Source organism: Grus americana, chromosome 4 (genome assembly GCF_028858705.1).
Source record: "Grus americana isolate bGruAme1 chromosome 4, bGruAme1.mat, whole genome shotgun sequence".
Taxonomy (NCBI): Eukaryota; Metazoa; Chordata; class Aves; order Gruiformes; family Gruidae; genus Grus; species Grus americana.
In genome coordinates, this window is record NC_072855.1 from 57,379,911 (window position 1) to 57,395,792 (window position 15,882).

Here is a 15,882-nt window from a genome sequence, read left to right on the forward strand (position 1 = left end):
GTGAGAGGGACTCCATGCTGGAGCAGGGGAACGATGAGAGGAGTCCTCCCCCTGAGGATGAAGAAGCGGCAGAAACACCGTGAGATGAACTGACCGTAACCCCCATTCCCCGTCCCCCTGTGCCGCTGAGGGGGGGGAAGGTTGAAGCCGGGAGTGAAGTTGAGCCCGGGAAGATGGGAGAGGTGGGGGGAAGTGTTTTAAGAGTTGATTGTATTTTCTCATTCCTCTACTCTGTTTTGCCTAGTAATAAATTAGATGAATTCCCTCTCTGAGTTTGGTCTGTTTTGCTCGTGACAACAATTAGTCCTTATCTCGACCTACAAGCATTTCGTTATGCCTTTTCTCCCCTGTTTAGTGAATGAGGGGAGTGAGAGAGCAGCTCTGGTGGGCACCTGGCCCCCAGCCAGGGTCAACCCACCACAAGGAACCATCAAGGATGTCAGGAAAGATCCATCATGAATATGAAATATTGTTCAGAAGCAAAAGCTGGAGAACCGTTGCTGGACTACTACATTCACTGCAACACGACACTGAGACTTACTGAAGGACCTTGGGCACCTGGCAAACCAACATCTCCTTTTTCGCCTTTCATACCATTGGCTCCCTACAAAATCAGTACAAAACAGCATTTATAAATGGCTTGAATCTTATTAGCAATCAATATAGAAATGATAATATTTATTTACAAATAATTATCATTTTTTGAAAATAATGCAGCATATATATAATGGAATTGCTTTTTTTTTTTTTAGTTTTAGTGTAACTTCATTAATAACTGATAACAAATGTAAAGGTATGCTTTTATATTGTTAGCTATCAATTGTAGCCTGATGTTTATGACAAGTCCTTAAGTTGGCACTCCATTCATGATATATTGTACTATGGATACATTTTTGGAATTGTTTCTATTTTTACTGAGAAATTTCATCTGTACATATATATATGTATATTGGATTAGAAAGAATGCATCCCATAAATATTCATGCCTTTTCTCTCCCTCCTCAATCTAAGTCATCTGAAATTCCTGACAAGTGTTCAAAACATAGTTTCTTTCACCTACAACCTACACTTGCCCAAGTTGTGCTATACATTACAAGAGAGGTACAAATCTGATCAGCATGCCAACTAATCTCTTTCTTCCCAAAGCAATATTGTGTTTGACTGTAAGTGGAATGAAAAGTTCTGACAGTCTTACACCTCCTCCTAGATTAGCTGCAGAACAATCTCAGAATTTTCCTCTCCAGTGCTTTCTGTCACACTTGCAATTTATCAGCACTGTTGAAAATTCCTGATAGTGGAAGAGACAAAAAAAATACATGCATTTTAGCTAAAATTAATTCATTTTTCATACTCACCGGCAGGCCAGGCAGTCCAATTCCTCCCTTTTCTCCAGGCATTCCAGGATCACCTGTATCTCCTTTTGAGCCTTTAGGACCCTAAAATATGTACTTATCAGCAAGTTATGTGTAAAAAACCAGAGACATCAACAGAATTCTAGCTTTGATCCTAATAAGCAGAATAAGTCGTTCTATGGATTGACCTTTGTTGTTGATATGTAGAAATGCAGTCATTATTAGACCACTGAGTATGCAGCAATACAATAATGATCTTTATTAATTACTACCATTATATTATTATTTAGATTATGAAATCTAAGCTACAACTTGGGATCACAGAACTAATCTCCTGAAATAACCTATGGTTGCTCACATGATCTGCACTACACGATTTACACATAATGTACCTGCTCCCCATCAACTCCTGGAGTTCCTGGGGATCCTGCTTCACCCTGCAAAAGATAAGATGGAATTGGATTATCCCAGTTGTCCCTGATGTTAGAAGAAAGAGGCAGTGCTAACTGAACTAAACTGATTAATAATGTCTGAGGTTAGTAAATTGCCATAATTAACAACAACAAAACCAGAGAATGTTCCGTCAAAAAGAACAGCATATACACAATACCTTTATGCAATGCGTTGAATAAATAGCCCTGCTGATTAGGCCAGTACACAGAGTTTGTGTTGTATAAAGGCCAGACAAGGGCATAAGAAGAAAGAAAAAAAGAAGAAAACCCAGAAGCCTGGTGAAAAGTCCACAACTGAACAGAAACTTTGTCAGTTACTGTAATAAATATGGAATCACGGCTCTCGATATAGGTAGAGTAGACAGAGATTTCTTTCCCCGGCTAATATAAATCACCCAGTGAAGGGTTCACATTCACAACGTTGCCCTGTGACTGGTTCCTGAACAGCATTCTCCAAGGGAGCAAGTTGCATTGATGGGTAGAGATTATGATATTGGAAACAAACTCTCATAAGGTTGAATTCTGCTTTACGTCATTAATGTTGAATGGGAATGCTCATCCATATGAAAGAACCCAACCTCTTCCATTCTCCAACTCCTCTGTGTTTTACAACATACTCCAGGCTCCAGAAATGCTGGGTAGATCCTAATGCAGAAAGCCAGTTCTGCACCCTTCACTGTGTATTCCATTATCAATTTTCACGTAGAAGAATGAACGTGCTTTCTCACAATTTCTCAGAACAATTAACAGGTATAAAGCAATGTATTTCCATATGATACCTTAGATGAAGCCTAAAATCGAAATGTCTGGTATTGTTATTGAAGAAACATGTATTTACTCTTGGAAATGCTTAGTGTCACTGATAGAACATACAATATGTCCAGTATTTAAGAAATAGAAGAATTAGCTCAATTAATTTAAAACCAATTTAATGAGGGTCCACTAACTGCAAAACTTTTTTTTTTTTTTTTTAAGTACAGGCAAATTTGTCATTTAAATTTTATAGAACAGTGCAGCATATGGTATTCACTGTCTCTGTGTGGGCTGCTCACTAACAGCTCTGGTACTACACATAGCACCAGCCAGGTGGGATTAGCCGCCTTGGGTTTGCAGCCAGGCTCCTCCCCGCATATGCATGTTTTAATTTCTACTGAGATTAGAAAATACTGTGTTTATTTGGGTGGGCACCACTGTAATATAAAGCTGCATCCACATGCACTCACACTGTGGCCAGTGGTGCCTTGCTTACATTTTCTCTACCTCATTCCCACCCAGCCAGAAGTGATGCACAGGAGCCACTGTCTGGTTGTGCAGCTACTTTGCAGAAGTCCTAGGGAACAGCCTCAGAGCAGATCCATGGGGGAGAAGCTTCTGTCCTGTTTCAGTACTAATTAATTTTGCCAGTTCTCAGCTGGCAACTAGGCAAAGCATCTATTCTGGAAAGCTACATTTCAAAAGGCTAGGATACAAAGTTTGAAACATGCCATATTCGGTAAAATTACAGTTAAATATGCTGTACAGGAGAGCTCCAGGTACCTGTGTGCACACATCAGTTAAAAAACCAGAGAATACCTCCACCCTTAAGATACAACAGGTAAAATAAAGATCACCTTTGGCCCTTGCAGCCCTTGGGGTCCCGGTGGTCCTGGTGGCCCCTAAGCAGAAACATACAAACCTATCAGCTTTTAAATCAATTCCGGCAGGACTTGCCATGTAAACACAGGCTGAATGTTACTATAGCTACAGTAACAAAATGGGTTAGATTTTTAACACAAGGGGAACCAAGACCAGTTATGGACAAGTTGTTAATCTATGATAACTCTTAACAACCAGAAGAGTACCACGAAAAACAATGTTAAAATAACAGTACAGCTCATGTTTTATAATAAAGTCCTGCTGCTCCAATTGATGAAATGGCAAAGCTCCTTTTAATGGCAGGGAGACCCAAACTCACCTCAGCCACATTTGCCAGCCCTCACATCCTTATCCTAAACAATCCAAGGTCTGGAGAAATCTCCAACTGACTGCGAAGAGGATCCTGCTAAAAGATGCTAAGTGCATTTGGGGATAGTCAGTGCTTTGTGAAATTGCCATGGAATAAGTTGTAACTATTTCTTTCATTTCTACCTCAGGCTGCGGACAGTGTTACGTATCAAATATTGGTTTGGTGCACAGTGGGGATGCTTTAAAAAAACCCCACATTTAAAAATCCCCTCCATTAATACAAAGAGAGCATTTGTACAGATGGGAAAGTAGGACTAATGGCAATCTTACAGAGAAGAACTTGAAACAAAAAGAAGAATAAAATAATTTGTTTATACCACATCTGCTGCTTTAAGGGAAGGCTGAACCCGCAATACTATAAGCATCTCCTAGCTGCTGTCAGTATCCTCAGAAACTGTGGCTAAACCTCCCACAGAAATTGGCTGGAGTAAAAGCACTGGAGTGTTCAGTTGTCCGCACGTTCTGGGGACAGGTGCTGGAAAAATTATCTTGATTTCTGAGATCTGATAAGATGGGACAAGAGAATTCCTCATACCTGGACTTTCTACTTAGCTTTATTTATTTATAGTTTAACTGAGACAGGCCTTTTTTTCAGAAAATAATTAATTTGCATCTGGTCTGAAAGCTCCCAAATGAAGTTTCTTCACAAGGCAATTTGAAAGAACTGAATTTCTGCCCTGAAAATAACATTGATAATAGGCAATTTTTTGGTACTCAAATCCTGCTTCATGTTTTTGCCTGACTCCCATGTAGACACACACAGGTGGCAACACAGACCAAAAATTCTAAAGCAGCTATCTGCCTAGATGTGTAGCTACAGAAATAATGAGTTCTATATTTTTCTGGTCTCTTACTTAAGTGGACTGAAGCTTTGCCATTAATTCAGCAGGAGCAGAACTGGTTCCATTGCTGAATGGCTTTCAACAATGGGTTCTCTGTTGTGGGAACGCCAAGCAAATAAATATATACATGTGATGATGAACCAGGTCGACATCCAATGAAGGCATGTCCTGAACTAGCAGAATTATGAACATGCTACAAAACAAAGCAGAATTTCTACAACACACAGTAAATCATGCAACAGGAATTTACCGTGACAGTCAGGGTGGCAATCCTCTGTTGGGAAAATGTATTAACAAGAGACACCATTACCAGAATTGAACAAGGCTATAAATTATTCTGCTTGCTACAATTATCATCTCCACAAAACCTATGCTGCATTTGGGAGACACCAGGCCTCCAAAAAATAAGAGTATAAAAACATGTTATTTTTAACTCCCAGTGTTGTACTAGCTGCTTGGTTTCTATGGGAATCAGGATTTTACATAGGTGAACACTGCAGGTTCTTGTACAATTTAAGAGATCAAATATATGATGACTAAATAGCAAAATCATAGCAAAAGTCTTCCAAAAGTGTTTTTTTAAACATTTTAAGAAGGCATGATAAGTTGATGTCTTAAGTTGAATAAAGAACTTGCCCTATATTTTGCAATCTCTGCAGGTTTTGCACCAATGTTTAATTAACAATACAATTCCTAGAGCAGAGATATAACATTGATTTTCATATAGAAATGCAGATGTACAAAAACATTGCTCTAAATACAAAACTGCTGCTCCACAAACCCAGCTATATATACTACAATTCTGCTTTAAATATTTTTAAAGACAAAAGAAGTTTTCATCATGGAAAGAGGCAAAGTATCTTCACCTGCCACTATTTTTTTGCCAAAGAAGAATCTGAAAGCAATGAAAAGTGTTTAAAAGTGATTAAAATCTTTGTCTGTATTTTTAAACAGAATGAAAGCCCCAAATACTGCTGCTTGCAAATGCTTTCCCGTTGCCTACGTGGAACAAGGAATATTTAGATTTTTTAATGGTTTTCCTGTGTGCAAACAAAGATTTGCAAATCTTCTGGTTTAAGCTTTAAAAGAATTTTCATTTGCTAGTGCAGTAATACATACTGTTGTCAAGAATCTGGAACCTGCTCAAAACAAAGTACTGGGAAAAAAAGTTCTCTAGCAGATGTCTTTAATACATTGATGTCCTTTGCATTTTAACATATTAATAGGAATATATCAAGAACTTTAAAAATACTGAAAAATTCAGTTTATCTAGATATGAAAACCTAAAAAAACTAAAATAACAATTGCAAATTAATGTTTGCACTTTCACGCTAATGGGTTCCTTTTCAGCAGCATATTCAGATTTTCATACCTGATCCTGTAGTTCCTACAAAGATTAAACTTTTGCAGCTACTGCCTTTTGCCTTAGGAAATTCTGCAGAATAGGTTTGAAGAGCAATTTTAATAGAGACACAAATTTTATATCTGGCTGTCCAAGTGAAAGCCACATGCACTCCGTAGAGGTCTTGCTCGAATTATGATGATAATTTTAAGATCACAATTTTCAGTGCCAATGGACTAAGACATCTTAATATCCAATGACACATGAGATTGAGTAGGAGACACACGGCAAAATAACTAAAGCATTCTGAAGCCTCTAGGCTGCTTGGTGATTTATTACTAAATTCTAAAAAAACAGATAGGCAGCCCAGATCCGGCAAACTCTTGTCAACTTCTTAAATCAGCAGGTCAAATTCTGTGCAAGTTCACAGCTCAGTGCTGAGCACTGAAAGCTCTCATTTGGTGCTGTGGGGAGAGCTGCAAATCTCAGAGCCCCTAAGAATTTGGCACCAGGAGACTTAGGAATGGGTGCTTGTCATCTGGAAGGACAGGGCAAGGATATTTTTGACTGATCTTATATAATCTTACTTACACTACCCTTGCACAGCCATTCCTGTTAATATCAATTATTTGTTGCCCTGGATCAGAAGGTAATAACATTTTAAAGTTGCGCCAGGGGAGGTTTAGATTGGATATTAAGAAAAATTTCTTCACCGAAAGGGTTGTCAAGCCCTGGAACAGGCTGCCCAGGGAAGTGGTTGAGTCACCATCCCTGGAGGTATTTAAAAGCCATGTAGATGGGGTGCTTAGGGACATGGTTTAGTGGTGGGCTTGGCAGTGCTAGGTTAATGGTTGGACTTGATGTTCTTAAAGGTCTTTTCCAACCTAAACGATTCTATGATTCTATGAAATGATTTATAATGGGATAAGGGCCTCCTAATCTGTTTCAACCCCTGCAATAGGCTTTAGTCCTTTTTTAAGACTTCTTTCTGTGCTGCAGCTTTTCTGAGGAAGTTTGAAAGTAACATCGATGCCAGAGTTAAGACACAAAGACAGAATACAGGAGATACAGAGGCAAAAGCACCTGGTAAATCTGTGTCTGGTAAAATGCAACATCAATTTCAGGCTACTTCAGGCTTCTAACTCAGAGAGTGCTTTAAAAGACTGAAAGTTGTGTGTTCGAATTCCCTTAACAGTAAACCAAATGAGACAGATAGAATGCTGAGCTTCACAACATGCCCACGTAGACTTCCCCATAGACACCACTCACAATAAAAGAGTGGGCTTAGCCTTAACGACATACAGGCTTTTAGATTTTAGTAAAGGCAGTGAGATTTTTTTTATTTTTCAAAAGAGTCTTGAAAAACCAAATGACTGGCCAGACCTCTATCCACTCCCACTGAGCAAAAGCAAGAAAAAAAGTTCAGCAGCTTCAGTGAGAAAATGATCGGATGCACAATGAGCCAAATTCAGTCTTCAGTTGCACATAAGCAAACCATTCACTTTGGTGGAGTTACACTGCACAGAATTTGCATCTGAGTATACTGCAGTGTAAATCACTTTGACTGCAATGACATATGTCACCTTGGTACTTTGCTTTTATGCAAACACTCATTCATTCTTTTTGTAACCCCACTTTAATCCTCCACACTTTTCTGCACACCAGTCAAAATAAGTTTTCTGGAAACGAATAAGTGGGAAGACTGGTGCTTGGTCTATTGAACATACTCAAGTTGCTGATTGAATCCACAGCTTGCTAATAGAACCACGTTACATGGTTTCCAAATCTCAAATATTCTGTTCTTTGCATTTTATAGGAACGGGAGGAGGAAAAAAAGAAACGTCAATATTATACTACATGAACTGAAAAGCAGACACTTCTGTTGAACGTATGTATGTGGTTTATTACATGAATTCAGCACTAAGCACCAGAGCCAGCAATGAATCAGCTTTATCCTCATTAGATGATGTCAATACTCTCCAGGGAAAATGAAACTAATTCACTCAGCTAAATTGTATCAAGGAAACAGTTTGTCTAACACCAAACAAAAAACTTGGTTTCCAAATATAGAAAGAGATTCCTGATTAACAAGCTCAGCAAATCTTTGCGCACAAAATGTTTTCAAGGTCAATACAAAAGAGAAATACAATGCTGTCAAAATGCTTTTTCCCAGACCAGACTAAGCCACTCCAGCCTTGTTATGTTTGCATACCTGCAGAGCTTCATGGATATTGCCATTATAATTAATTATCTCTGTTGCACCTTGATCACCCTTCTGTCCAGGTGGTCCCTGTAAAATATTTTCCATAAAAATTTTGAGACACCCACCAAAGACTATTCTAGACACTTAACTACTGACACATGCTTTAACTTGGTTGTGCAGCGCTGGAATCTTGTTGTACTTACAATATATTACTAAAACCCACAAAAGTTAGCATTAAACTAAAGATAGTTTTTAAAGGAAAACAATTTTTTTTTAAAAAAGGTAACTATATACAAGCCAGTTAGTACACAGTGACTTGTGCTGCAGTGGGAAAGCAAATATATGAAACCTCTGAGGTCAAATATTTAAGCAGTTCCTATACTCTAGTTCTGTATTGGCTGTGAACAATGTCAGAACATCTGGCATCTAACATCCTGCCCATGAACTGTGAACAGCAGACTGCTTCAAATAGTAGCAAGGGCTGTTATTCATATTAAAGACCAGTTAGCAACATGCGTCCCACCAGACTAAAGTGCCCAATTTCACTGGTTTAACTGGAGTTGCTGCTACAATTTCAATTCATAGCGTGGGCTGAATCTAAGAGTACAAAATGGCTGAAATGAGAAGTAGACTTACCCGTGGACCTGCAGATCCTGTGTCACCTCTGTCACCTGTATCACCCTATGTAAAAATGATATTTGAAAACAGATATGCCATTTGGTAGTATATAATGTAGTTCTTCCCTTTTAAATATGTTTACCTTAAATAAACTGGTTTAAAAGGCCTCTCATCATAAAGAGAATGTGGATCTTAATTAATTAAAGGAAAAATTCCTTCAAAATCTGTGTAGTGGCAGGGTTGGCAATGATGCATTTGGTTCTGTGTGAATTGTTACAGAGTGCTGTATTGGTTTGAAATAAGAAATCCCAAAGAATCAATAAAAGACAGGTTACCAATTAAGTAATTTGTATAACTTCCCTATTCTTAATGGCGCTCTTATCAAAAGCTTTAAGAGAAAGCTAGAGAAATGAAATCGCTCAGTCTGAAAACACTCAACAACTTCTTCAAATGTGTGTTTCAAAGTGTATAAACTTTTCTTTCTGCAATCCTAACTCCACTAACTTTCTGAACTTCCCTGCTCTGAGTCATTGCCTCCCCTACAAACACAACATTGCGGTCAGTGTTAGAATTCCTTTACTCCCTTACTGCGAAAGGCTTAAGACCTTTACCATCTTGCACATAGCTTTTTCTTCCCGGCTATTAGTAACATGTTTCAAGCAATGGAGGGAATTTCAAACATGCATGCATTCATAACCTAACATCCAGTGACTATGATTCATTTCATTTCACAGTCACTTTCATAGCAAGATCTTATATTTTTATATTACTCAAAATGAATTTGGGTAAGAACTGCAGCTTTGCTCCTGTTGAAATCTATAAATCTTTGGTATAAGCCAGGGAAGAATGATTAATACACCAGTGGTAATAGAAAACACAGAAAATAGAAAACTTTCATGGGGCTAATGAAGGAATATGGAGAGCAGGCTGGTGGCAAGACATAATCGAGGTTGTGCCATCTGCCTTTCCTTTCAGTGTTGCCATGGCAGCAGCTAGTGAACATGTCACTGGGATTGTTAAAAAAATGAAGTTCCCAACCACTAGATTGACTTCTGTGGGCCAGATTTTCAAGACAGGTATGTAGGTGAAATGAAAATCGTTATCTCCTTTTTTGACAAAAAGAGAATTAAAGAGGATAACTTTATCTTTTTTGGTGCATTTGGGAGGTGCCCAGGTACTGTAGGCAAATGAGAGGCTGATTCACTCTTCTACCCTCACTCTGATGCTTTAATCCTCTCATCAGCTCCCTCACTTTCCAATATTGCTTTCTAGTGAGAATGAATGAGGTTAAGTGGCACTTATTTAAATCATATCCTTAGGCACTGTGAATGGGCCGCTCTTCAAGGATCTTACAAGCACTGTGAACAGCATCCTATCAGCCTACATTGACTTGTCATCTTTATTCTGACAGTAGACTCAATAACTGCCTAAACAAATCTATTTTCATTTTGCTTTGACTCCATAGTATAACACGGAGTCCAGTAAGCACAGTATTTGCACAGCAGATGAAGTAATAGAAAAGCATATATTTTATCTCTCTCTACATATACGTGAACCAACTACATCTATATAGAGATGGATGGATAGATAGAATCAAAGCAGTTTTTTAAAGTAGGTAAAACAGTAATGTAACCTACAAGTCTTGCCTTTGTAGGACTTCTGGACATCATATCTCAGCCTGCAGTACATGGAATACCGCTGATTCCTAACTCACCAAAGTGTGGATCCACAAAGTTATTGTGAAAACCAATTAAATCTCCACAGGCATAGTCAGGTGTTGGTTCCTGGCACGTGGGAGGACTAACCCACATCAGTTACACAGAGAGAAACCAAGTTGCACAGGGAAAACCAGAGCAGAGTGGAATAGATGTTATAACAGAAAAAGAACTAGAATCACAGTGTTTAAAAGACACAGGATTCGACTTCAGTAGCTAAAGCCGAAAGTCAAAAGGTTTCACTTATGAAGAACACTGCAGACTGTTACAGGTTCTCTCAAAGAGATAAGTGAAGTTTCTGTGAAATGTTACAGATAATTTATCCTAAAAATCATTGTGTTAATTACTCTACTAAAGACAGTTTCTTTACTACTAACCTTTGACCCTTTTGGGCCTCTAGATCCAGGTTCACCTGTTTTCCCCTGTTTGAAGGAAGATAGATAGGAGAAAAATGATAGAGAAAACGGAGTGCAGAGAAAAAGAAATTAGTAATGACTAACTACAGTATGGAACAGCAGAAATACTTATTTGATATGACCAAGACAATGAATCTGTAAAGGCACTGAATTGAATAGCACCCAGAGTAATATATTCTTTAACACCAGCATGCAAAGGCCACAGATTCCATCCTTCCATAGGAAAAGTAGTATTGACATTAGTAAAGAGCAGATATGACAGAAATCATTAACACTGATTTACAGGAATGCCCTATGTCATTCCATAGCTCCTGAAAAATGATAGCTGAGAGACAGAGAAGACAGTCAAATATCCTAAAATAAGGAGATTCAAATAAAGTGATACCACACCTTCTTTTCCCAATGGTTTGGGTGAATACAAACTAAATGGCCAAGGAGCACAGAATCTGCCTTATTGTTTTCAAGACGTATTAGGAAAGGAAAACTTGATGGTATTGACACGTATTAAGACAATGTTAAAATGTAGTTAGAATGATCTCTTTCTTACAGAGTTAGAAAACAGCATGCAAAATGGATTTTCTCTGCATTCAATAGCTACACAGGTCAAAGAATTCAAACTTCAATACTGAAAGTTAGGGACATGGAGGTCAGGACTTTAGCTGGAATGAATTAAGCCAACTCCATGACAGTATGTAGGTAGTGTCTTTACTTTGTAGACCAAATAAGAGTCCATTCAGGATTCAGCTCCACAGCTGTGAACACAAAACTGTGTCGTCTTCTGGACTGAACTGGAGTATATGACAGCATTTCCATTTAAAAGCTCACTTACCAGGTTTCTGTTCTATTTTTCAGCCGGAAAAGATGTGTTCATAGGTGTAAAAGTAACACAATATTTCCAAATCAGACTGACCTTTGGTCCAGGAACTCCAGGTTCACCTCGCTCACCCTTCCCAACAGGGCCTGCCTCTCCTCTGTCACCCTGTTGCAACAGATGCACATATATCACAAAACACTGGGCAGTCTTCAGCACACTACCAGCTCAGCACGACCACAGAAACCAAACCATCAGAAGAAAACATTTTCAAGTTCATCTGTGACTTGTAATGGGTTGGGGAAGTCTCCCCTGAGTAAATACAGTCTTCTTGAAAGCAAAAGAAGAGGGCTTCAAAATGGAAATGGGATTTGTAAGGTAGTTTTTTCCCCTATTCTGAAAGGACTGGAATAAAGATTCCCAAACTGTGACACTGTTCGTAGGATTCATAATATTCTAACTTTGCCATACAGTGGCTAAAAAAAACCTCATAGGAAGAAAGAAAAAAATACAGGTTTAATGGATCTGTATTTTCAGAGTCTGATGTGTAGTATCAAAGTTCTAATACCTGCACACACTTTCAAGCTTTTTTCTAAAAAAAAAAAAAAAAAAAAAAAAAAAAATAAATTATGAAAACACAGTTTCTTCAGTCATGCTTATTCTGTCTCTTGAACTAATAATTTTGGTGATGCTAACATAAACAAAGGCAGTGGATGAACTTAAGTTATGAATGGATATAACATCTGCCTTCACATTGTTTGAGGGCATCAGTAGAAAGGCGCATATATCATAGCACTAGTCCATGAGCTATGAATTTCCACATTTTCCTCCATGAGTACAGTCTCAGTCTCTGCTACGTGCTGAGGAAGTTGAATTTGACATTGGCTCTAAGGGCTTCGCACCAGAGTGTTGGCCAACTACCCTTACCTTCGTTCCTGGTAGCCCTGGCAACCCAGGTTCTCCTTGCGGACCAATGAAACCTGGTTCACCCTTTAAAAATACAATATGAGAGGAATGTTAGATTATTTATTTAGCAGTATGTAATTACAGTAACACAAGTTTCTATTGGATAGTATTTTCCCTGTATTGCTTACAGCTCTCCAGCTGTGATGCAACAGTTACAGAGACTTTTCATCATGGGTAACTTTCATCAGCGTAAATTCTTGTAGCAAGCCATCACACAGCGCATGAAATGCAAATGAAGCAGAAGGTTTCAAACATAGTTTTTATGAGGTTAAGGACTGTTAATATGCAACCTGGACTATAACATAATATACCAAACTGATATCAAAACAAGTCTGAAGGCAGAAGGGGACTTCTGAGTGATTCCTAAATTTAAAAAGGGACAGTTCAGTTCAGTCATGTGTTATGAGGTAGTATTCTATTGCAGCACGTGAATAGATGGGCAGACAGGGTAAGGACATGACAAAGCAATGACAAATGGAGAGGCCAGATGGTACTGTTGCAATGTGTTTTCAAGGGAGGTACTTAGCTGCATCATCCCCAAAAAGGAGATCAAAAGCCATCTCCTTTCAAGTCAGAGACTTCCAGCACCGTGGTACTCTCCCTCCTGATTCTGACAGTAAAATACTTCATCTCTCTGCACCCGGACAACTTCCCCGGCTGTGAACAGCTGGGAAAGAGCCACAGGTCTCCTCATTCCCTCTCTGCTCTGGCCCTTCCTGCCCATTCGTTTGTACAGACATAGCAGACAAATAGCAGGAATCAAGCTGAGTTGCAGCAGAAGCAGTATTAAGCAGAGGAGTAAGGACATATTTTATTACCTATCTCCATGCCTGAAGGGGGATAATGGAAGATTAATAAGCCACATGTTTTCCTTCACAAATTCTCGTGAACAAGGTTTCCTGCTATTTAATCTTGCATTTTTTTCACATAAATTTGAAACAAGAAGATATACATACCTACAAGCTATTGCAATTTTTTAATTCAGCAATTCCAATTAATAAAGATTTATTTATTAGCCTTTTAACAATATCCCTGAACTTAATGACTAAAACTTACCCATCAAATGCTTCTTCAAATAGCTAAAAGACAGATGTGTCACAATTCTGTATTGATATAATTACTGACAACATATAGAGACAGTGAATATAAGCAGTTGGATAATACTGCTCTTCACCTCTTTGCCTCCACAGAAATACAGGTATGCTGCATGGGACGAGCAAATTAGGAAGTATTCTTGCACATTCATCTGTGGTCTCAACAGCAGCCCATCATTAACAGTTCAAAGAAGGTCTCTAGCAAATCTATAACCAGAGAAATCTTTCCTGTGGCTATGTCGAGGGCCATCGCAAGCTCTCAGTGACCTCAATTTAGATTATCAAAAAATACAACTAAATAATGAGTTTTCTCACATGAAGTTCCAGCTGGCCATGGTTCAAAATATGATACCAAAGGAATAAATGAAGACAAACATGTCGCAGAGAAGCATGGGGTTTTCGCTGGCATAGGAAAATAACCCTACAGTTTATATAAGTCTTTGTATTAGTGCACACCAGCAAGATTAACATAAGGTTGCCATTGCAGACGGAAGCACTTTAATGTCAGTAAATGAAGAACAATGTAGCTTCAATCACTTATTTTAGAATGAGAAGGTACGTGATAGCTCCAGATTGTTTTAATACTGACTTTAGCAAGGGTAATTTCTTGGCCAGCTAATTATGACTTCAGGCAGAAGAAACATGCAGTGACTACATGATTCAATCTTTTCAGTGGTAAGGCTTAGAAGTGTCATTCAGAGGTTGATGCACACCTTTTGAGTCAAATTCTCGCACTTTGCTCAGGACCATACCAGTTGCATGCCACAAGAAAGCTTCTGGCCAAAGTCCAAAAAGAAGTCCCACCTTCCCCCCAAACCTCTAAAGAGATAAGAAAATGGTGCTTTGCAATAGCTAGTGGAATTGATAAGGGAAGAAGCCGGTGGCTTAATTAGTATAAGTAGAATACAGATCTTATATGACACCGAGCTTTAAGACATTATCAAGCGTGGAGTGGAAGAAGTGGTGTGTCAGTAGATACTAGGGACTGACTGGCTGAGCGGCAGCTCTGCTGAGAAAGACGTGGTGGTTACGGTGGATGCCAAGTTGAACATGATCCAACAGCGTATTCTTATTACACACAAAACAAACTGCAGTAGTTAAGACCTCGCTACATTAAGAAAAACATGCAACTCTCCCTCTACCTAGTACTAGTGAGGCTAAGTAGATTAAAAGACAGATCTGATTTGCCATCTGAACTAAGTTTCTAAGTAAAAAGACAACATGTTTGGATGATTTGAAACTAAGCCGTGTCCTCTCTAATATTTCAAATCTCTTGAGTGTAACCACAGCATAAGGCATAACTAAAATGCTCATTGGGTATACTTCTGCACCATTCAAAGTCATGGAGGTAACAGCTGTGTCAGGTTTGACTCTGGCGTTTCTGTCTCAGTTACTCAGAAGAGAAACATTTACATGAGAAGCAATGCTCATTCCTCGTTCCTGCTGTATCCTGGAATTATATTCTGCAAATATTGCTGGCGTCCTGCTTCGTGTTAGCCTTTATGCCACTCAAATAGCAAAAAAAGAAATGAGAATCTATCAAAATTAGCACTGCCAATGATGTGTGGCACATAAAGTAAACAGTTTCCTATCAGTAAGGCATGCTGATGTCCCTGTTATGCCACGGCAAGGGAGAGATCATTCTGATTAGTCCATCACACAAACATGATGCCAGAGCCATAGAGGAATGTGGTTAGGCAATCGAGGACAAAGGGTTTTAGTTTTTGTTATAAATATCTATGATTTAGCTAGCACATAGCTGCAGGAAAGCAAGAGCAAAGGCTCGCTTGGGACTGCACTTGGATCTGACAACATTGTCTCTCTGTGATTCACTGAAGCATCTCCTGATCTTAAGTCTCTTGCTTAAATGAACTCAGAATTTGTTCCAAACCACCATGAAATGCCAAGAGGAATGCAAGGAATCAGAGTAACCAAGATTTATAATACTTTTCTAAACACCTCACTACAATTTCTTACAATAAAACCAAAGTTTTATCTAGTAAGAATCCACCACAAATTTCTTTGCTAAAGCAGGGGCAGGGACCACACAATCTGGAAAGAGAAGTT

General features: G+C 38.7%; 1 protein-coding gene across 1 annotated transcript in view; it reads right to left on the reverse strand.

Annotated features, from left to right (window-relative positions):
• COL25A1 (collagen type XXV alpha 1 chain) overlaps window positions 1–15,882 on the reverse strand; it is a 314,927-nt gene that overhangs the window by 15,908 nt on the left and 283,137 nt on the right. The window contains exons 19-27 of the mRNA XM_054824657.1: window positions 12,683–12,745; window positions 11,855–11,923; window positions 10,906–10,950; window positions 8,832–8,876; window positions 8,205–8,282; window positions 3,415–3,459; window positions 1,745–1,789; window positions 1,356–1,436; window positions 542–604 (exon numbers count right to left, since the gene is read on the reverse strand). Of these exons, the coding sequence (XP_054680632.1) occupies window positions 542–604; window positions 1,356–1,436; window positions 1,745–1,789; window positions 3,415–3,459; window positions 8,205–8,282; window positions 8,832–8,876; window positions 10,906–10,950; window positions 11,855–11,923; window positions 12,683–12,745 (534 nt within the window). The remainder of the gene's footprint in view (window positions 1–541; window positions 605–1,355; window positions 1,437–1,744; window positions 1,790–3,414; window positions 3,460–8,204; window positions 8,283–8,831; window positions 8,877–10,905; window positions 10,951–11,854; window positions 11,924–12,682; window positions 12,746–15,882) is intronic.